This window comes from Callithrix jacchus, chromosome 8 (genome assembly GCF_049354715.1).
Source record: "Callithrix jacchus isolate 240 chromosome 8, calJac240_pri, whole genome shotgun sequence".
In the NCBI taxonomy this organism is placed as follows: Eukaryota; Metazoa; Chordata; class Mammalia; order Primates; family Cebidae; genus Callithrix; species Callithrix jacchus.
This window is the reverse complement of record NC_133509.1, coordinates 12,901,691-12,923,651: the sequence shown is the minus strand read 5'-3', so window position 1 is coordinate 12,923,651 and position 21,961 is coordinate 12,901,691. Positions and strand designations below refer to the sequence as shown.

The following is a 21,961-nucleotide window of genomic DNA, read 5'->3' as shown; positions in this document are numbered from 1 at the left end:
TCTCTTCCCAGATTTGTCTCAAAGTAGCAGCCATGCCCACTGCTTTTCCAATTCCAGCTACCACGCACTGGCGTGTGGGGGGCCTGCCACCAGCCAGGCCAGCACTCTGGACAGGAACAGCCCCACCAAGGTACCGGGCCCCTGACTCCCCAGCCCCCCCCCCACTGCCCTCTCATTTAACCCTACTCTGCCCAGGAAGGAATTGCACCCCCACATGGAGGGTACATGTAGAACTGACCAACATATTAAAAGCAACCCTGTGATCCATGGTACATGTAAACACTCTGAAGCATGTCGTGGAGCCCAGTGCTGTGTAAACCACCCATAGCATCACTCAGTCTAACATAAACCCCTGCACCCTGTGCACAACCAGCTGGTACCAAGTCATGGAATCATGTATATCATGTAGACACTTTTGCCACAGGTCAACATGTAATCCAAACACTAGACCACCTACCACAAATCACTGTAGTGTGCTACCAACACAATCAGTCTAACTGGCATATTATAGAATAACCACTATTATTCAGATAGCCACCTAACAATGTTTCTTTTACCTGAACACACCATGTCATCAGTACCCACTCATAATCATTTGCTGAAATCGGAATCAACACAAGGGCTGTGGAACCCAAACTTCAGCCATAGCCAGTGTTCCATGGACAGTGAGTTCTGTAGATCTTCACGGCAGGTGTGCACGCTCCTGGACAGGACTTTCCCTGACAGCTTCCAGCATAACCCTGGCTGTTGGCAAGATGTCCTCCTTACAGTCACAGGCCCTTGAGCAGGGATGTCTCGGCACCTTTGTATAGATAATTTAGAGAGCTCCCTTAATGTGCCCAGACCCATACCAGGCACAGTGGGAAACGGAAAGTGAGGAAGAACAGCCCCAAGGGCAGGTCTGAGAGGCTCATGCTGCATACCTCCAGACACCCACCTGTGCCTTAGACGTAGAACAGTGGGGAGCGGGGCCATGGTGGGAGTGGGAATCTCGGGACTCCTGGCTTCCCATAATATCCATTCAGGGCCAATAGCATGGCTTTCACAGTCCAAAGCTATGCCCCAGAGTCCTTTCTTCCCTATCTGTCTCATGGAGAATGACCACCAGCCCACAGACCATGCTTTCTGCCACAGACCTGGTGCAGCAACAGCAACAGATACTATACAGCCTCAAGGGCAACCACTATCAAGCCAACACCCCAGCGCCACTCTCAGCCGCCACCCTCTTTTGCTAAGGGGCTAGAATTACTGCAGAGTAGCCAACTTGGTGACCCTCGGGGCCGCCTCAGCCCAAGGACCCAGAGTGGCTTTCTGTGGTTAAGGATCCCTCAGTCTAACAGATAGGGCATCTGCAGCAGAGGCAGGCAGCTGTGATGACATGGAAAGGACATGGCACTGGGAGCTGAGACCTGAGCTCCAGGCACAGCTCTGTCCCTGACTCCTTGTGTGTTCACCAGCAAAGCACACAAGTCAGGACTCAGGTAGCCATCTGTGAAATGAGGATAACTGTCCTTGCCTCATATCATATGAAGGGCAGCTGTGAGGATGCAGAGAAAGAAAGGAATGCAATGTGAGCCTCAAGACACCCTGTTCCGAAGCTTTCCTTTGGTCACAGGAAAAGGAAAATCTCACATTCAGCCCAAATCAGGGTCAGGTGGCAGAGGTGACAGTGATATTGCAGGCAGCCTCAAGACTTCCCTCTGCTGGAGATGGCCTCATGTTGCAGCTGAGACAGCAACAGAGGCCCCTCTCCTAAAGCTCAGCCCCACCAGCAACTAATCTGCTTCCTCTGTTGCCGCCAGCTTTGTTCAATCTACCCCAGAAGGCCTGGGAAACCTACACTTCAGCCCAACAGCTTGAGTGGGGAATGTTCTGTTCCTACTGGCACCTACCACACCATGGTGGCCTGTCATGGGACACCTAGCTCCCCCTTTCTCTCAGTGGCCTAGGACCCAGGTGTATCAGGATTATCACAGGGTGGGTGCACTGAAGCTAGGCAAAGTGAAGACTGGGGAGGGGCACCAGGGGCACTAGATATTAACTGGCTCTCCTACTCTCCAAACAGCTCAGTAACAAGTCCCTTGACAGAGACACAGCAGGCTGGACCCCTTACAGCTATGTGAACGTGTTAGGTCAGTAGTGGTTTGAGTCTGGTCCCCACCATCATGTCCCACCCTATTCTTCCATATTGAGAGGGACCCAGCTCAAAGGGAAAGGGGTATGAGTCCTGAACATGGTTTCCCCCAGGGAGAAATTTTGGCTGTCACAAGCAGATGACGCCCAAGACTCCCTCCCATTACTATATTAGGGGATAAGTCCCTGCTATGACCCAGGGACCACAAGGGAGAAAACCAGGGCCAGGATCTAGAGATTCCAGATGGAAGCAAAAGACACACTCACCATCTGGATAGGAATGTTTGCCTGACCCAGGCCCTACCAAGGTACCCCTTTAAAGGGCTTCTTCCCTCTGCCTCCGCCTTGGTGGAGGAGCACTAATTCTTGCAGAGGGAGGGAGGGAAGGAGGGAGGGAGAAGGGAAACAAGGCAGATGACCTTGGCTCTAGAAGATCCCCCTGGCCCCGCTGGCCCTGGAGCCTTTGGATGCTATACACAGAGGCCCTGACCCACTTGTGTACTTCCTACCCCTTCCCCTGCCATACCAGGGCCCTGGGAATAATGGCTCCTCCCTGTCATTCCTCTCATTAGACTCCCATTTCCAGATCAGTGCCCTGGAGGCCAGGTACCCACCCGAGGACTTCTACATTGAACTTAGACAACTCAGCCGCCCCGCTGAGCCACACTCACCAGGTCAGACCCCAGCCCTACCCTCCACCCTCTCATGCCAGACAGACCCAGCACCTGCCCTAATCCCCATCCCTGCACCTTTACCCCTACCTCATGGTCCCAGAACTCTCCCTCTTAAGCCCTCTTCCTTCCTGACATGTCTACCAGCCCAATCCCCTATCTAAAGATGGAAACCTGTCTGGATCTTCCCCATTCTGTTCCGATAGTGGACAGTGGATGTGGACAAACAGGCTGCCTGGGGTGGAGAAGATACCAAAAAAACTGCCCTCCCTACAGGCCACAAAATACCACCCAAAACCATTCGAAAATAACTTGGGGATGGTGACATCTTTGGGGTTCTCTGGGCCCTGTTGGAGTGGGTAACAGGGAGTTAGCTCTCTGGCCACTAAGTCCAATGTCTCCCAGAGACTCCAGAAACCCCAGTAACCCAGGCTAAGCTTTCTCAGATCACTAGGTAGGGTTGTCAAGCAGGGATCTGGAGAGGCTGGGACAGGATGTATCAACCAGCATCATCTGTATTCATGTACTGAGTACAGCCTGGGCTGAAACTTGGTGGCTTGGGAGAGACACAGAGAAGAGACTTGGAAGGTTAGCCCTGAGATGGGAACATGTGGGTAGGAGTTACAGAAGGTGTCATAGGAATAAGTGCAATGAATGAACAGAGAATGTGGCCTCCCTACAAAGTAGCTCCTCTAGGGCACCCTGGGGCAGGGCCTTAGCATACCAGACAACTCTGGGCCTGACCTGAGGCTCTAGCTGGTTTCTAGAACTCTAAGGAAACTGAGCTGCTCTACCAATCCCTGCAGGTCCTGGGCCCAGCAACACTAAGAAGAGTGAAGGTTCTGAATTCATCTGCCCACTGAGCAGCCATGGGCTGCATTGACCCTGGGCTTATACTCAGGAGGCTGTGTTCTTAGCTGTGGGTTCCCTGGACAGTATCCAGGGCATTTAGTAACCCCACCAACTATAATCTCCCTCATTCTACCAACATATACACACATACAGCCCTACCACCACCACCCTATATCTCTTTCCACAAGGGAACGTCCTCTGAGCTAGGCCAGATTTCTCCCAGCTTTACAGATCTCACTCTTTAACTAATGTGGCCAGAGCACCATGCGCTGTTATTTTTTGTCTTACACCCAAGCAGGCTGGTGTCCAATGGGAAAGAATAGCTGGAGGGATCGGGCTCTAGCTGTAACTCAACTTCTCACTAGCTGGTGTGGTTTTGGACAAGTCACTCTTGCTCTTTGGGCCTGTTCCCTGTTCTGTAAAAAGGAAGAAAAGTTAGCCTAGCCCCCCTCCCTCAGAGAGGGCAAAAAAAAGTCCTCCTATGGTATAAAGTGCTGAACTGATGTCTGTATATAGACAGTTGCAGTCATGATTCTGAAGGGCACAGGTTCCTATAAGCCTTTTAGAAAAATAGCAAATTTGAGGTCAGGCACAATGGCTCATGCCTATAGTCCCAACACTTTGGGAGGCTGAGGCGGGCAGATCACTTGAAGTCAAGAGTTCAAGACCAGCCTGGCCAATATGGTGAGACCCCATCTCTACTTAAAAAAAAAAAAAAATTAGGCATGTGCCACATGCCTGTAATCCCAGCTACTAGGGAGGCTGAGACAAGAGAATCGCTTGAACCCGGGAGGTGGAGGTTGCAGTGAGCGGAGATTGTGCCACTGCACTTCAGCCTAGGTGACAGAGCGAGACTCCATCTCAAAAAAAGCAAACTTGAAAGAAAATCTTGGGCCTGGTTCTGCCATGTCTCTCAGTAATTCTGTGGAAGGTAGGCAGATGGGAGTAGACCCTTTCAAATTCAACATGACAACTATGTAAGAGCTACAGGAAGGAATGAAAACAGCACCAGGTTGGCCTTCACTGTCAGAAACCGGGAAGAGTCGAGGGGAGTCACGCTGTATTTCAGTAAGCACTTGCTGCAGGCCTTGCTTGGCCCTGTGCCCTCAGTTAAAGCTGGAAGTAAAATGGCTCTGACTGAGCCAGAGTCATTCCTGTCCCAACTTAGACATGTCAAACAATTTCTTTTCTGGATCACCAGCAGCAAAGAGCCCAAGCTTAGTCCCTGAAGCCTCTGGCTGAGACTGAGGGCCATCATGTGTTGTTGGAGCCTAGGAAAAAACTGACAGCCAAATGATAGAAAAAAAATCCTTAGGGCTAAAAACATTGGTCATACTTTTCAAAAACAACTCTACATTATGTATAAATGGTCCACCCCAAAAAATGAGTAAGAGAACTGGCTGTGGAAGGAAGTGTCTTGTACGTCCTATATAAAGATGACTAATCAAGAACCTCAGCCACCTGTCCCCCTCTCTTTCTCTCTGGCTCCCCTCAGATGAGCCTTGGATCCAGGAGAGGAGAGGACCAGAGCTGCTGAGGTGATAAATACTGTCTTCAAACCCATTCCAAATTCCAACAGAACTGTGACTTGGAATGTCATACAGCCTGCCCTCAGGCAAAGAACTGGTTCTGCTTCATTCCTTATCCTATACCCTTGGAGCCTGGAGTTTCACCTTCAGGGACTCCAGGTGGCATCAGAACAGCCTTTTACTACTTCCTGAAAGACATTCCCCTATGGTGAAGGTTAAAGGGAAGGAGTGCTGAATATGCCAGGGGTCGCTGTAGCTCGCCTTAATGCTTATGAGCCTTTGAAGAATTCCTATAATCAGAACAATTCCAGATAGCTTAAACCCAGAATCATTTTCTAGCAATAAACAACTATTTATTTTCTGGGTAGGGGAGAAAGGGGGGGAAAGCAAGAAAAAAGAAGAAAGAACTCAACCAGTCTAAGTAAACCTCACCCCCATATTTTCTTTCCTTACATGATATTTTTACACAGGTGTTTGTGGAATGGATAGACGTCAGAACACATACGTTATGGACAAAGGCTTCAAAGGTAGAGTATCCGATCCTGATGTCTCATTACAAAGGGCTTAGCAAGATAGAGCACAGATCTGAAATGGCCAGGAATTCCATGTGAGAGAAATTGCTTGTGCCTGCCCCCACAAAAGGTTAAAAGACCACAGGGTCTGGGCTGCTGCGTAGCTGTGCCCAAGAGAAGCAATCATCATAATAATGAATTCATGTTTCGATTTCAGTTGCACCTGCTTAGCAAATGCTTGTGGGTTTTTTATAGATGCCAACTAAATGTCTTCGGAAATGTAAAGCGTCATTATCCAACCAATTAGTACGAGCTAAATTGATTATAAAATCTGAAATAAAGTTGATCTACCTGCCCCAGAAGCCTCCTGTCGTTGCACTAGTGAGGAATGCCACCCTGCACCTGCTGGCTTTCTGGGGGCACGAGGAATGAAAATGATATGCAGTGTCAATATTGTACGGCACTCCAACCTCAAGAGATCTGGCTTCTCTGCTCTTAGAGGCAGAGGACAAATCCCTAACACATGGGAACTGCAAGCTGGATCATCCCTCTAAGAAGTCTACAGGTGAAGCCAAAGATGAAAGGTCAGGTCCTGCCCTAGGTTTAAATGCCAGAATATGTGAAATAGGGGGCTTTGCAACTCTGTCACTTGCCAGTCTGTTTATTAACTGCGACTTAACTGTGAGCTCTCCAAGGCTCAGTTTCCTCATCTGCAAGGTTGGGATAATAATGCCTATCCTATTGTCTAATACCTGTCCTACTGTCTAACAAAGTTACCATGATTAACCAATAAAATCATAGATGGGAAGTGTTTTTGCATATTGTAAAGATTATACTAATGTAATGGGGTTTTCCTTCCGTCTCAGAGGTCTATTTAAAAGAGCCTAAGGTTGGGTGTGGTGGCTGACGTCTGTGATCTCAGCACTTCGAAAGGCAGGCAGATCACCTGAGGTCAGGAGTTCAAGACCAGTCTGGCCAACATGGCAAAACCTTGTCTCTACTAAACATACAAAAACTAGCTGCGCATGGTGGCACACACCTATAATCCCAGCTACTTGGGCATGAGAATTGCCTGAACCCGGGAGGCAAAGGTTGCAGTGCACCAACATTGCTCCACTGCAGTCCAGCCTGGGTTACAGAGCCAGACTGTGTCTCAAAAACAAAAATAAATTTTTTTTTTTTTTTTTTTAAAAAGGCCAGATAGGCCAGGCGCAGTGGCTCAAGCCTGTAATCCCAGCACTTTGGGAGGCCAAGGCGGGTGGATCACGAGGTCAAGAGATCGAGATCATTCTGGTCAACATGGTGAAACCCCATCTCTACGAAAAATACAAAAAATTAGCTGGGCATGGTGGCATGTGCCTGTAATCCCAGCTACTCAGGAGGCTGAGGGAGGAGAATTGCCTGAACCCAGGAGGCGGAGGTTGCGGTGAGCCGAGATCGTGCCATTGCACTCCAGCCTGGGTAACAAGAGCGAAACTCTGTCTCAAAGAAAAAAAAAAAGCCAGGCATGGTGGTTCAGCACTTTGAGGGATAGGCAGATCACCTGAGGTCAGGAGTTCAAGACCAGTCTGGCCAACGTGGCAACACCCTGTCTCTACTAAACATACAAAAACTAGCTGCGCATGGTGGCACACACCTATAATCCCAGCTACTTGGGAAGCTAAGGCATGAGAATTGCCTGAAGTGGAGCACTAAGATTGCTCCACTGCAGTCCAGCCTAGGTTATAGAGCAAGACTGTGTCTTAAAAACAAAAATAAAAAATTTTTTTTAAAAAAGGCCAGGCATGGTGGCTCAGCACTTTGAGGGATAGGCAGATGACCTGAGGTCGGGAGTTCAAGACCAGCCTGGGCAACATGGTGAAACCCTGTCTCTATTAAAAGTACAAAATTAGCCAGGCCTGGTAGCACACACCTGTGATCCCAGCTACTCGGGAGGCTGAGGCAGGGGAATCGCTTGAACCTGGAAGGTGGAAGTTGCAGTGAGCCAAGATCATGCCATTGCACTCCATCTAGCCTGGGCAACAAGAGAGAAACCACCTCAAAAAAAAAAAAAAAAAAAAAAAAAAGAGCTTAAGCTAAACTGAAAGAGAGATGACAGGAAAGGTCCCAGTGGATATCCTGTATCTAACAGTGCACCAGAATCACCTGGAAAGCTTATTAAAAATACAGATGTTCACACTCCATCTCAAGACTGATGCAGATCTAGAGTGGGGCCCTGGAATCTGCATCTGTGAAGAGCACCCTTGGTATCCTTATGAAGCTTACTCCCCAACTATCATGTGGAAACCAGTAGTCTAAACTAATCCAGATATACCTGATTATTCTAGTCTTTCAGACCTAGACTTACATACATCAAGACACAACCATTCCTTAACCAAGAACAGCTAGTCGACTACAGTCCTTTTGGGGAGATGGTTATTAGATGTGGGGGTGAGCTCAGGGTAGGGGTGGTGGTGAGTATTGTGTTCTGAACAAGAGCAGTGAGGCTGACTCACTATCGGCCTTTGTTAGGGTATGTGCAGCCCAAGAGAACTGTCTGAGGACAAAAGGTCATCCCCAGCCTCCCAGTCAGACCACAGACATTACTTCCTTGGAAACATTATTTTGGCAATTTTCTGTGAGTTTTGACTAAAACCATCCAAATGAAGAGAAGCACCATTACAGTAGGTAAGGATGAAAACAAAGAACAGCTCTACTATTTCATGACTATGACCTGGCACCTCAGTTTCTTTCTCAAAAAGGTATGGGGATTGGGCAGAAAGATCTCTAAGAGCCTTTCTAGCTCAAGACTATGCATGACTCAAGCGTGAATAAGCTTGGACAGGCCCAGACACCTCGATAAATGAACACACAACTGTCCTATGCATTGTATTGTCCTGTACATTGTGATTAGGGTGGTCACTTTCAGATTCACAATCATAAATGTAAAACAAATCTCAGAAAAATAGTGTCTCTGCCTCAGCATTCTCTTCATTCCTATTTTATGGAATCATATATCTGACCTCTGAGTGCAAGGGACAGCTCAGCAGGCAGGCAGCCAGATTTTATTTTACCACTCTGGCTATAAGCATCCTTTAAAGAGTAAAAAAGAGCCACGTAAGCAAATGTACCAGCAGGTGTTAGGGACCAATACATCAGAATAAGAGAACTGAAAAGGAGAAAATGTAATGTCACCGTTCAGAATTTTACAGAAATACCAAAACATGGAATAAATCCCACCAATTGGCTAACGCCCCCCAAATAAACATTTAATATACTAGTTTGTAGACAAATGAAACTAGTTCCTAAATCTATTGGCCCAAACCAAATCAGAACCACTAAGAATTATGAGTCTCAGTGTTCTCTGAACTCAATGGGAAAAAGCCCTAGCCTAGGAGTTAAGGAATTTGAGTTGTAGTTCTTGCTGTATGGTGATAACTAGGTGACAGCACTGTTTTCTGGGTCTCGGCTTCTTCCACTATAAAATGATGGAGTTGTACTAGCAGCATCTCTAAGGCCCCCTTCAAGCTCTGACATTCTAAAAGCCTTTAATCAATGCCTGCCCTTTCCCCTGTCATCCTGGAGGTTAAGTGAGACTGCTTACACTGCTGAACACCCTTCTATTTCCCTTTCTCACTCCAGCACAATGATCCTGGAACAAAGTGCCTGGTGTTCAGTTCCTTGTCAGGCATTTCAAAGTGCTAAAGAAGGAATCCTCCTGGCTATTCTCCATCGCCTTTATGATGCTGCAATCCTTGAGCTCACTGTTGCTGCTGCTTTCCCCCACTGTGTGCTCCTTGCCATCTAATTTCCAAATCTCTCTTTGCATGAACTTGGGCTCTTCGGGTTAGGAGCCCAATGACATATTGATTACTTCTTAAAGCCAGTGTTCTGGCTGGGCGCAGTGGCTCACACCTGTAATCCCAGCATTTTGGGAGGCTGAGGCAGGCAGATCACAAGGTCAAGAGACGGAGACCATCCTGGCCAACATGGTGAAACCCCGTCTCTACTAAAAATCCAAAAATTAGCCGGGCATGGTGGCAGGCACCTGTAGTCCCAGCTACTTGGGAGGCTGAGGCAGGAGAATCACTTGAACCTGGGAGGTTGCAGTGTGCCGAGATGGTGCCACTGCACCCTGGCGACAGAGCAAGACCTGTCTCAAAAAAAAAAAAAAAAAAAAAAGCCAATGTTCTGACCCTGAGACCTCCTCCTCCTCCTATCTGTTAATCAAGATAAGGATGCTAATTTATGGCCCAGGAAGAGAAGAGGCAGTGTGGCCTTCTATTAATAGTAACAAGCCAAGAAGCAAGAGATGGATGTTCAGTGCCTGAGTTTATCCCTAACAGTTGTTAGGCTTTAGTGGAGGTTAGCATGCCCCTAGAAGCTAAAGTGGGTTCAGATCCCACATACAAGCTGGCCCTAGAAAGTCACTGCCTCCCTCTGGATTTAATGCATGCTTTATAAAATGAAAATGTTTAGTTCATCTCAGAAGCGCCCCCTGTCTCTGATAGTGTATGACTAGGTGGGGAAATAGGAACCAGATAAGAGGAGATGTCAGGGCATTACAGGACCAAACCGCCAACCGTGATGTGAATTGCAAGCCTTGGAGGAGTGACTCCCAGAGCTTAGGTAGCCTGAGTTGATGCTCCCTCTTTGCAAAATGCCCCAAGGGCTGGGACTAGGGACAGGGGTGGGGCTGTAAAAGGATGAGGAAGTATCTAAGAGCAGCTGGTTATTCTTCCACTCAACCCTGCCCTCCCCTCTTGCAGGCAGGTGGATGACTCAGCTGGAGAAGAAAGTGGCTTCCTGAGGTGGAGTTTCCAACTTGCCTAGCCCTTCCCCATTCTCCAGTCCCAGTAGACGGCATACAGATTAGTCCATAATTCAACGCCCTTTTCTCACCACCCAGCCAACACACACATGCATTTCTCTATCCTCTGCCCGTGTGGAGGATACTTCTACCTGAGCTTAATCCCTTCCCCACAAACGTCAACTTCTCTTTTATCCATTTAGGATCATCCCCTGCTCCAGAGGCAACAATTTAGTCCCCAAAACTTGAAAGTAGCCCTGACTTTTCTGGTGAAAATGAGAAGAGAGGCACTATCAACTGGCTGACGTTCTTTTAGGCATTGAGCTTCAAGATACTCCCACTGCCGTAACTCAAGTCAGTCTTGGGATATCCACAAAAAGCTTAAGAGTTCAGCCTTCTCTCAGCTGGGCTTGGCCCCACAGATGAAGAGCATTCCTTGTTAAGGGTAAGGTGGAGCTGCTGCAGACACAGTTTGCCTTTAGAGATAAGGACGGGGCAATGGATAACAAGACGTAGTGAGGGAAAACATCTTGATTGGTATCAAGAGAAGATAGGGGTTGAGTCCTGACTAGTTACTAACATTAGGAATTATATTAGCAAATTTTCTGAGCTTCAGATTCCTCATTGTAAAGTAGTAATAATAGTTCTTTCTGCCCAGCCCTACTCACGATATAACAAATTTCAAATGACCTAATTGGAATGAAGACTGTAAGTGCTACATAAAGTCAACTATCGTTATTCCTCATGTTAGAAAATACGCAGCTGAGACAGCTGCAACAGACTTTCTTTAAATACTACTAGTCTTCAGCTTCCACAACGGAAGCTCTGTGCCTTACTGCTTGGCTGATGAGTTCAGAGAACCCAAAGTGGGACAGATAGGCCAGGCTGGCTGGGGTTCTGGACTTACCACCAATCCCTTGTACTAAAAACTAAGTACCCACTAAGGCAAATTTATGTGGCTTGGGCAGGTCACAGTCAAGGGCCCACAGCCACTTTTCCCCACATGAGCCTCAACCAGCATCTGGGTCTATCTAGCCTCCGTTTAGGCCTTGCTGGTGATGGCTGAGACCATTCAATGTCTAGCAACGATGTTTTCTCCTCTCTTGAGTCATATGCTAACGAGGCCACAATCCTAAGATGTGGCTAAAGGCAACACCCCTCACTCCTTCTGGGCTAAGTTGTGATGGAAAGTGCTCTGAGCCTGGTTCTACAGTGTTTGCTCTGCTACTGATAAGCAGTGTGATCCTGAGGAAGTCAAGTCCCACTCTAAATCTCATAAGCAATGACTTCCTCATAAGCAATAAGAGGAGAGAGATAATTATTGCTCTACCTATACCACAGAGTGTTGTGAACACTCGAAAGAACTAATGAGTGAACATATTTTTGTCCAAGACTGAGGAAATACTACCTGCTGAAACAACCTACTTTAACAGAAAAGTAAATCCTCTTCCAACCAGTTACCTTTCATGGGAGATAAAAGAATACTTGCGGTGGCACACATCTAGCTACTTGAGCCATATGGAGTGCTCTGCTTTCAGGGTCCCAAGGTACATCTAAGTCATCCATTGAATTATATTATCACTTTCACTTTTTACCATTTTCATTACTCTTAGAAGTTGGAGACAGCATAAACAAACAGCGGCCCAAAATGTAAACTGTGGTAGTTCTACTGATCATCCAAGAATTTCACCATCCGCTACCTTTCACAGAAATGTAGTGCTGAGACGCCTTTTAGCATCTTTTAACTATCAAGTCAAGCAACTCAGTACTTGTGTCTGCATCCCTTGTCTAGCAGAGCCTCACAGGTGAAGGTCAGAGCTGCCAGATTAGAGTTTACTGCTCTTTCCAGGTAAATCCTGCCTTGCTTGGGACTCTCTGCAGAGGGCAGTGATCTTCCCCAAAAGGAGAATGGAGTAGGGATGAAAGAAGGAATCCCCTTTCCTTCTGTGACTCCCAGTCACTAAAGAACCTTTCTTCCCCCAGTGAAGCTAGTTATTTGGAAACTAGTCTGCATCCTTTTGTACTGTGAAGTCTTGGGGATGGTACAACTATACAGCTGAGAGGTGGCAGGCGAGGAAGCATGAGCTCTGGTATCAGAAAGGTACGATTGAAACAGGTTTTAGTTAGCATTCACAAGAACAGGATAAGCATCCCAAGGACATGTTACAGGTTTGCTAGAAAACAGGAACTTTCCAAAGGCTAGCTTAAGACTGACATGCTTTTTACACCTCAAGTACACTTCAGTCTACCCTATTCTGATCACAAGCTCCTGGAGTACAGGGATACTGTTAAGAGTCTGCCACTTATAGGCTGTCAAATTGCTGACATCTGTGCTAAAACACACACCTTCTTCTTCTGAACCTAAGCCTCTCAGTCACTGAAAAGAATTCAAGCCAGGTGTGGTGGCACGTACCTATAATACCAGCTACTCAGGAGGCTGAGGCAGGAGAATCACTTAAGCCCAAGAGTTTGAGACCAGCCTAGACATCTCAAAAAAGAAGAATTCACAAGAATATCACAGAAAATGCACAGGCCAAGGAGGGCAAAGGCATGGATTCAAATGTTGGCACTGCTACTTAACTTACTAGCTGTGTGACTTTAGCCAAGTCACTCGTATCTCTGAGCCTTCATCTCATAAAATGTAACCATCAGCAATCCTTCCAGGAATTTACATAAATTAAATAATACATGTCAAAGCATATTATTCATATCTTGAATACCTGATCACTAAAAATAAAAATGTTCCTGTCCTCCAAAAAAGTAAGTCTCCTTGGAAAATGAACTCTGCCTACCTGGGAGAGCATTTCTCAACACATTTAATAAGTAAATAAATCTTGGATTATCCTGGCTTTTCCAGCCCTAGGATCCCGAAGGCACATAAACTCGACTGCAGTCTGCTTCTAGTATTAACATGAAGACTTGTGCTCTTGCTTGTCCTAAGAAATCTCTCTTGCCTTGCAGATTACATGAAAGAATCCGTGTGCAGTTCTAGTACTTGTTCCTTGAATAGCAGTGAAAATCCTTACGCCACAATTAAGGACCCACCCATCCTCACCTGCAAGCTTCCAGAAAGCAGCTATGTAGAAATGAAGTCGCCTGTGCACATGGGGTCTCCGTACACAGATGGGCCATCCTTGTCGACATCTAATAAAAATATATATGAAGTTGGTAGGTGTCTCAAATAAGTAACTTAGTGAAATTAGGGCAACAGTGCAGCATCTGAAGTGAAAGCAACCCCTCTCCATTCACCCCGTCTTGACAACATATCATTCTTTCGTTGCTTTTTAAGGAATCTCTAAGGTAAACTGTCTTTCCTAGGCTGCCTTTCTTGCACACACACACACACATACACACACACACACACTTCAACTATTGATACGAATCTCAAAAAAAAAAAAAAAAGCGGAGACACTGACAAGTTTCTAAATCACCTTCTACCTTCTCCCAGTTTCCTATGTCCCTGAGCTCACTGATAAGACTCCTACCTCTAGGATATTTTAAACCCTTCTTGACAGCATTTTCACTTAGTGTTCCATCTCCTGAGCAAGGCTCACTCCTCACCCTCACGTATTTGTCATAGACTTATAAATCCCTAGCTCCTTTCCCCAGGTTAAGTAGAACTCTCTTCCTCTCCAACAAGGAAACCAAAGCTAATCTGTTCTCTGAACTCATTTTTCACTATATTTCTTAGAGCCCACAGTCAGTGTGGTCCAAGAAGGTCGCGGTCATAACTCCAGCTATATCCAGAATCCATACGACTTACCTAGGAACAGCCATATTCCTGGTCATTATGACCTCCTCCCAGTAAGACAGAGCCCTGCCAATGGGCCCTCCCAGGACACGCAATCTTAAGAGGGATAAGCTTCTCTCTGGCAGTGTGCTCCACTGAATATTCTGACTCTGAAAGAAGACAATCCCTTGAAGTAATGGTACAGACTGGCTCCAGCTGCATGTTAGTTATTGCGTTCACCTGGAACTAAAGAAGAGCGTCCAGGTGGGACTGGGATAACTATTCAAGGAATTGTGTTCTTAAAGGCAAATCTTATCACCCACTCAGCCCCAAATGCCCTGGATTATATAATTTTTAAAAGATTTTAAGATACATCTACTCATCAACATCAGCTAAATACAGCTGATACAAATATATATACATATATTTATCTGAAACATAATATTTAAAAAAACATGTAGGTTTAACAAACCTTCCTAGGACAAAAAGGTGACTGGGGAGGGAAGAGGATTACTTTAAAGCACCTGAAATGTATATGTACTTTTGGTTGCTGTTACCATCAACATCTGGTTTATTATCGAAGACAATTAATACATAGACATGAACTGTTCTAATAACAGTTTTAAAATATCTGTACATAAATGTCTGGTCCATCAAATTACAACAGCCAGGATTACAGTATCTAGTATATAATCTAATGCTGACAACTTCCATTTTAAAAAACAAGACTTGATTTTCTTCTGCCCCGTGATTACTTTCTTCTGCCCCAAGTGATAGGTATACACACACACACAGTGCAGCAGTGTCCCTTATCGTGTCAGATATGACAAGGGTACACACAGACACACACACACTGAAAGAGACACTGCTGCACTGTGTGTGTGTGTACCTTTGTCATATCTACTTAGTCCATCTACGCTTTGTCATAGCTACTTAGTCCATCTAATGCCTGAATCATTCCATGTACAACAGAGCTCTAAGATGATCCTTTAAGTAAGCAGTCACAGACTGGCAGGGATTAAGTTTCCCTAAAGACTGCTACCTGGCCTCCTTATTTTATTTGGACAGCACCCCTTGACTCAAGAGTACCTGCTTTCAAGTAGTTCTTCATAAATCTGAGACTGATGTAGTATGAAACCTAAGTGTGTGCAGGAAATTGGACAAATGTGGATACGGCAAGTTTACATTGCTTAAAGTACATTATGCTCTTTAACAGAATGAAATGAAATGATCAAGAAAAGAATGGACTCTAACCAGTTGCTGTAACATGATGTAAAAATGTTACTGTAAACAGCGTATGAGGACATGAAGGCATTCCACCTTCTATCTTAAACTACTATTTACTAAGCTAGCTCAGTATGCTTACAATAAATGCTCCAGATCCCAGTATTCAGATATGTCTATACCTCCCACTATGAACATAGATAAACTGACGCTCAGATGAGTCAAAATTAAGTCAACTCCCAGGCCCTAAAGAGAACCTTCTCGGCTGGGCGCGGTGGCTCAAGCCTGTAATCCCAGCACTTTGGGAGGCCGAGGCGGGTGGATCATGAGATCAAGAGATCGAGACCATCCTGGTCAACATGGTGAAACCCCGTCTCTACTAAAAATACAAAAAATTAGCTGGGCATGGTGGCACGTGCCTGTAATCCCAGCTACCCAGGAGGCTGAGGGAGGAGAATTGCCTGAACCCAGGAGGCGGAGGTTGCGGTGAGCCGAGATCGTGCCATTGCACTCCAGCCTGGGTAACAAGAGCGAAACTCCGTCTCAAAAAAAAAGGGGGAACCTTCTCACAAGAATTAAAAACAAAAAGGGCAAAGAAAGAAAAAAAGAAAAACAAACAAATGAAAAGGACACACCTAGGAAGCTGATGGCAACTCCTATACCACTCTATCCACTGGCACAGTCCAGCCAGTTCCAAAACGATGTACAAAAGAGGAACTAAAGGCAAAGCTGGAATATTGCTATGAGAATATGAGAATTCTGAAACCTTGATAGAAATTGGAAGCCTGTCATGGAACACAATACTTTGGGCAATTATCAGAAAAAGCAAGAGAATAAATAAATGAGTACATCTCCCCTTCCCACGTCACTCAAGGAATAAGCAAATTTTACTGTTAGAGGAAAATATACAATACTTACATGAATGCTGCATGTGTGCATGGGAGCAACTGATTAGCAATAGTAAACTTACTTTCCAAAGAAGCCTTATTAAAATATAAATACTAGGAAATTACTTTGTAAAACCCAAGTAAATACTTCTCATACATATGTAGAAAGAGATATAGGTAAGAGGCTTACCTCAGTATTTCAGGGCAGCAAGTGTTTGTGAAGCAAGGATGAAGCATGAAGAAGTCAGATCAGCGAGAACTTCACCTCAATCCCAGGTTTTCTCTTCTTCCCTTATCCTGCATGTATAATAGCTGCTGCCAGGCAAACTGCAAACAAGCAGCATCACTCTTCAAGTTTCGCCTCTTTTGTCAACTATCCTCTAGGCAAAGGTATTACTCAGCAAAAGGTGGGTTGAATGGCTAATGCACTGAATCAAGAGATTTCAGTGATACTCTGGTCAAATTAGTTGCCCCCTCTGGGCTCCTTTTTTTTCTATGCAAAAAAAAGGGGAGAAGCAGAGAGTAGAAAGACAGTTCTAATAACCCTTCAGCTCTAGCATTCCATGAGTTTTTAAGGAAATGTAATACAAGTCAAACTAGGCAATACAGAGCAGAAGGGAAAGGCAGAGGGTGTGATTAATCTATGGTAACAATAGCTGCCTTCACCTAACGAAAGCATAACATATTTCAATCTTACAAAGCAACTGTTAGAAACTTCTAACACCATCACAAATAGGTTCATGGTCACCCTAGACATGTGCACTGTGCATTTTATGGGTGACTTTGAAAGATCAGTCATTTTTCAGAAACTAAATTTTCAAATTCATGTGTGTGCAATTAAAATGAATGAAAGAAAAACCATTATTGTACAGCATTAATGACTATGAAATGGCAATACTTTAAGTTACAGATCTGTAATATATTTGTTCACTGTGCAGAGGGATTGTACCTTGTACAAAATAAAACACACTTCTCAAACTAATTTAACAAGAATGTGTACTGTTGTGTTGCAAATGGAAAACCTGTTTATAATATACACCTTAGGTTTAAGGGTAGAACTAACCTACATCCTGCTTGGGTACTTCAAGCAGCAGGAAGAATGAAAATTATTCTAATAGATGCTTGAAAATAAGTGAAGAACTTGTAATGAATTTTTAACAGAAGAGTCTCTTTGTTTAAAGTAATAAATGTGAGCACCATATTTTTATACATGTTCAAAACTTATTTTAAAATCTCATATTAAAATCTATAAAATATATATTTTAAAAAAGAAATAAATATAAAACACCAAAAAAACTCATATACATCAGTAACTCAAATTATAGGGTTTCTCAGCTTTCACAAATATTTGGACTCAAAGCCAACTATTACAGTTTGTGCTCAGTTTCAGAGGCACAAAGGTACTTCTATAGAATGTATAAGGGCCAGTGTAAGGGCTACTTAATTTCTATAAATGCAATGAACAGCTTTCCACTAGTAGAAGTTATCAATCAGTATAGTTATTATAGGTCCATCTGTTTTACGAACTTTAAAGACATAAACTTGTGACTGAACTGGTAAAGCAGCAAGAGGATTAATTTTGTAATATAATACAGATGCTGAAACGTAGCTTACTGGGATCATTAAGTTTTAAATTCCTCCTTCATTCTTCCAAAGGTTTGTATATTATCCTCATACGTATATAACCCTCATATTCTGAAGATCCATTCAGAAGAGAGTACTAATAGGTAATTCTCAAGAGCTATGAGTTGACATCTCAGTGAAAGACAAAACATAATCAAGAGTTTTAAAACTAAAAAAGATATTTACCGACAGTAGTGTAAGATGATTCACTGCAAGTCTCAGAATATTACTCAATACTATGAGTAACTAAAGGCCAATTGCTACAAGTTGTGGACTCAGGAATGACACATTAGCTATTCATCTAACCGGAGGGAAGAATGAAGAGGTCCATTTAATCAATATACAGCAACAGGAGATGGAAAATCTTTCCATGATGGGCGCATGGATGGATACATAGGGGGTTCGTTGTACTTTTATACTTACTTAGATTATATATGAGTATATAATCTAAATATTATATATATATACTTATAATTGTAATATAATTCTGTATAATTTTTAATAAAAAACAACTTTAAAATCTGAATAGTAATAATTCTCATAGCTCCCCAAGCTACACCAGAATGAACCCTAGATTAGCTCTCTCACTCTTTTAGACAGCCCTCCCTAATTGTCCTGACGTGGAGTTGTCGAGGGGAGAGAGAGAGAGATACTATGAATGTAAATACAGGTTGAGTATCCCTATCCAAAATGCTTGGAACCAGAAGTGTTTCAAATTTGGGATTTTTTCAAATTTTGGAATATTTGCATATACAGAATGAGCTATCTTTGGAATGGAACCCAAGTTTAAATTCATTTTGCATTTCATACACACCTTGTACACACAGCCCAAAAGTAATTTTATACAGTATTTTTAATAAATTTGTACATGAAACAAAGTTTGTGTATACTGAACCATCAGAAAGCAAAGGTGTCATTGTCTCAGCCACCCATGTAGGCAATCTGTGGAGGTTTGCAACACCGTCATTCCTACCACTAAATTTCTATGCTACCAATAAGCAATTCATTTTCTTAGGCTTATTACACATCCACACTAGTATTTAATTTAAAAAAAGGTGTCCTGGCCGGGCACAGTGGCTCACACTTGTAATCCCAGGACTTTGGGAGGCAGAGGTGGGCAGATCATCTGAGGCCAGGAGTTCAAGATCAACATGGAGAAGGCTCATCTCTACTAAAAACACAAAATTAGCCGGCCGTGGTGGTGCATGCCTGTAATCCCAGCTACTTGGGAGGCTGAGGCAAGAGAATCGCTTGAACCTGGAAGGTAGAGGTTGTAGTGAGCTCAGATCACGCCACTGCACTCCAGCCTGGGTAATAAGAGCGAAACTCTGTATTAAAAAAAAAAATGTATCATTAATACAGTGAAAAAGAACGTGTTCAGGGTAACTAAGCAGCACAGTAGCATCACAGAGTATCTGTACCAGTAGTTAAACCACCACCACACCACCAGCAGCTGGCTTTCAGTCTCCACCTATGAAGCTGTTTTGATTAAAAGGTTATTGTATGCCTGTGTGGGAACACTGAATAAACTGTGTGTTACATGCCCATGGTTTGATTGTGACCGGTCACAATGCAGTCAGGTGTGAAACTTTCCATTTGTGACATCATGTTAATGCTCATGTTTCCAATTTAGAGCATTTTGAATTTTGAGATTAGGGATGCTCAACCTGTATGATAAAAGCATGTTCCCTGCCCTTGTGGATCTTACAATGTAGTGATTACAAAAGGGGAGAGATAAATGGAGAGCCCTGGTGATTAGTGGGGTGCTGATTATGTATTTTCTTCCCTGGGCTTGCAGAGCTAGAAAGACTAAACAATGCTCTAATCCAACCCCACAGAAAGTGGAAGCTCTGGTCTTTAGCTTCAGTTGTCAGATTCCCTCCTCATTCCAGCTTATGCTTCCCGAGCCACTGTCCAGCCTAGCAGATGGCCCTCCAGATCCTTGGATAAGAGAAAGCATGGGGACTGTACTTTGTACAGTCCTGTTATTTAGGCATCCACTCTAATGTAAACCAAAACTAGTAACTTAGGACCCTAACTGTCTCCTCCAGAATTAGTTTCACATCAGAGATAGCCTATGGAAAGTGTTGCTTCTTAGGGCTTCCCAGACTGTCCCGTCTCAGGCATGACCTGCAGTATTCTTCGGCCCATATGATGAAAGACTTTGGCACAGAGGCTAATACAATGCTCAGCAACTTCTTAAAAGATATGACAAGGAACGGTATCTCTTCCCTAGAGATTCCTGAGAAAATGGTATGCTGAGAGATTAAGAGGTTGTCTACAGGGGAACAGGCACTAAAAATAGTACATTTACGCATTGGGATAGGAGTTCAAAAGACCAGAGATTATGTGGTTTGGAGCAAGGTTAAGTTCCACCAATTCAATCATAGTAAAGGAATCCTGCTGGCTGCTAATTCTCACTACCATCCCTGGTACTGGTAACAGAGCAGTTAGCCAACACACACAACATTTTGTGCTCACACCTGTGTCAGGAACTATCAATCCTATAATTAATAAACGTCAAAGAATTGAATTCAAATAATGTTTAGACTATTAATAATTAGATCACTATATCAACAACCCAAAAATACTACATATATCATGCACACGCACACATAAACCTATACACTTGGATTTAATCACTGGTTCTACTGGATAGCTAGCCTTGAGGATTGATCTACCTTCTTGTAGATCCTATTAAAAAAATAATTTTAAAAAAATTAAACACAAAATGTTTTTAAAAGTTCTCTCCCAGACATGAGTATATTTTAAAGTACATATTAAAAGCCAGCATTTTTTTTTTTAACAGCAAAAGCCATAAAACAAGCAGCCCATCAAGTGCTCCTCCCCCTCAGCACATATGGTACTTTGATGAATATGGTTGATACTGACAGTCATTTTGCAAATAAATGTTCTGAAAGCTTTCATCTTATTTAATGGAGTAAACATGGAAATAAAGGTAGCATTTAAATCAAGTTATTGTGATAAGACCAAAAACATTCTACAAAGTGTATACCTCATTTTGACTTCTCTATTAAATTTAAACTTGAGTAACAAAAAAAAATAAAGGGAAAAAAAATTTTAAACTTGAGTTAGAATGTTAATAATTTGACTTTAATAGAAGAGAGAGCGTTCATTCACAGAATTGGAGAGTTAGAGTTGGGATGAACCCCAGAATTTATCTATTAATTGGAAGAATGAGGCTCAGAAATGAAATGACCACAAGAGCCATGACTAGAAACTCTTCATTACTCAGTCCAGTGCTATATTATACCCGCTACTTTCACTCTTTTAACCCACATAGTTTACCATATTTTCTAATATATGCTAGTATAAACATCCTTTTAGATATTCTTTATTCTCCAACTCACCTTTCAGGAGAATAGATACCCTCAATTATACTGATTCTCAGCCTAATCATCTCCCTTACATAACTTGTAATGACATTAGCCCTTTGTATCACTTTATGGTTACCATCAACCTCCTACAGTTTGGGGAAACCCAATCATTCTTTAAAACATTAGAATGACAGCTCCAGTTTATTTGGCCTATTGTATGAGGCGAGTAGGAAAGACCTGTCAAATCCCAGAAAGCAGTGTGGCACCAGCACCACCCAACCAGGAGAAAAGTCTCTCTGGCGCTAGTGTCATAGCTCTCTGACTGTTGCACTAACCCATCAAATGATGTGGTGGAAAAGGATCCTTCCACAATCTTTGTGCATTCTTTTACACAGCAAATGGGAGCCATACATAACCTTTCACAAAATTCATTTTTTAACTTTTTTTCCGGGTTTATCTGTGAAACATCAAGAAAATCAATTTATATTTTTTCCTGTTAAAACAAAGCCCCCAAAATTGAAACCTAGCAGGTTAGAATAAGTTGTTAATTGTCCACTCAGCCTTTGAATTCTTTCACTTCTGGTATTGGCCAAAACTGTCTAAATGGTACAGCTTCTTCTCTAAGGTAGACAGAAGCGATTATCGCAATAGCACAAACCACTGAAAGCATTTG

General features: G+C 43.7%; 1 protein-coding gene across 37 annotated transcripts in view; it reads left to right on the top strand.

The window, feature by feature from the left end:
- The window catches only part of MEGF11 (multiple EGF like domains 11), a 389,272-nt gene extending 374,800 nt beyond the window's left edge, over window positions 1-14,472 (top strand). For 4 of the 37 annotated variants that reach the window (XM_035258930.3, XM_035258929.3, XM_035258925.3 and 1 more), the window contains 6 exons: window positions 12-130; window positions 2,066-2,132; window positions 2,706-2,807; window positions 5,656-5,712; window positions 13,448-13,654; window positions 14,178-14,472. In XM_035258930.3, coding sequence (XP_035114821.2) covers window positions 12-130; window positions 2,066-2,132; window positions 2,706-2,807; window positions 5,656-5,712; window positions 13,448-13,654; window positions 14,178-14,338 — 713 coding nt within the window. In that variant the 3' untranslated portion in view covers window positions 14,339-14,472. Of the gene's footprint in view, window positions 1-11; window positions 131-2,065; window positions 2,133-2,705; window positions 2,808-5,655; window positions 5,713-5,952; window positions 6,506-10,445; window positions 10,488-13,447; window positions 13,889-14,177 lie in introns of those variants that run through there. The other 33 variants (XM_078333447.1, XM_078333446.1, XM_035258941.3 and 30 more) reach the window with 18 other exon arrangements.
- The last annotated feature ends 7,489 nt before the right edge of the window (window positions 14,473-21,961 follow it).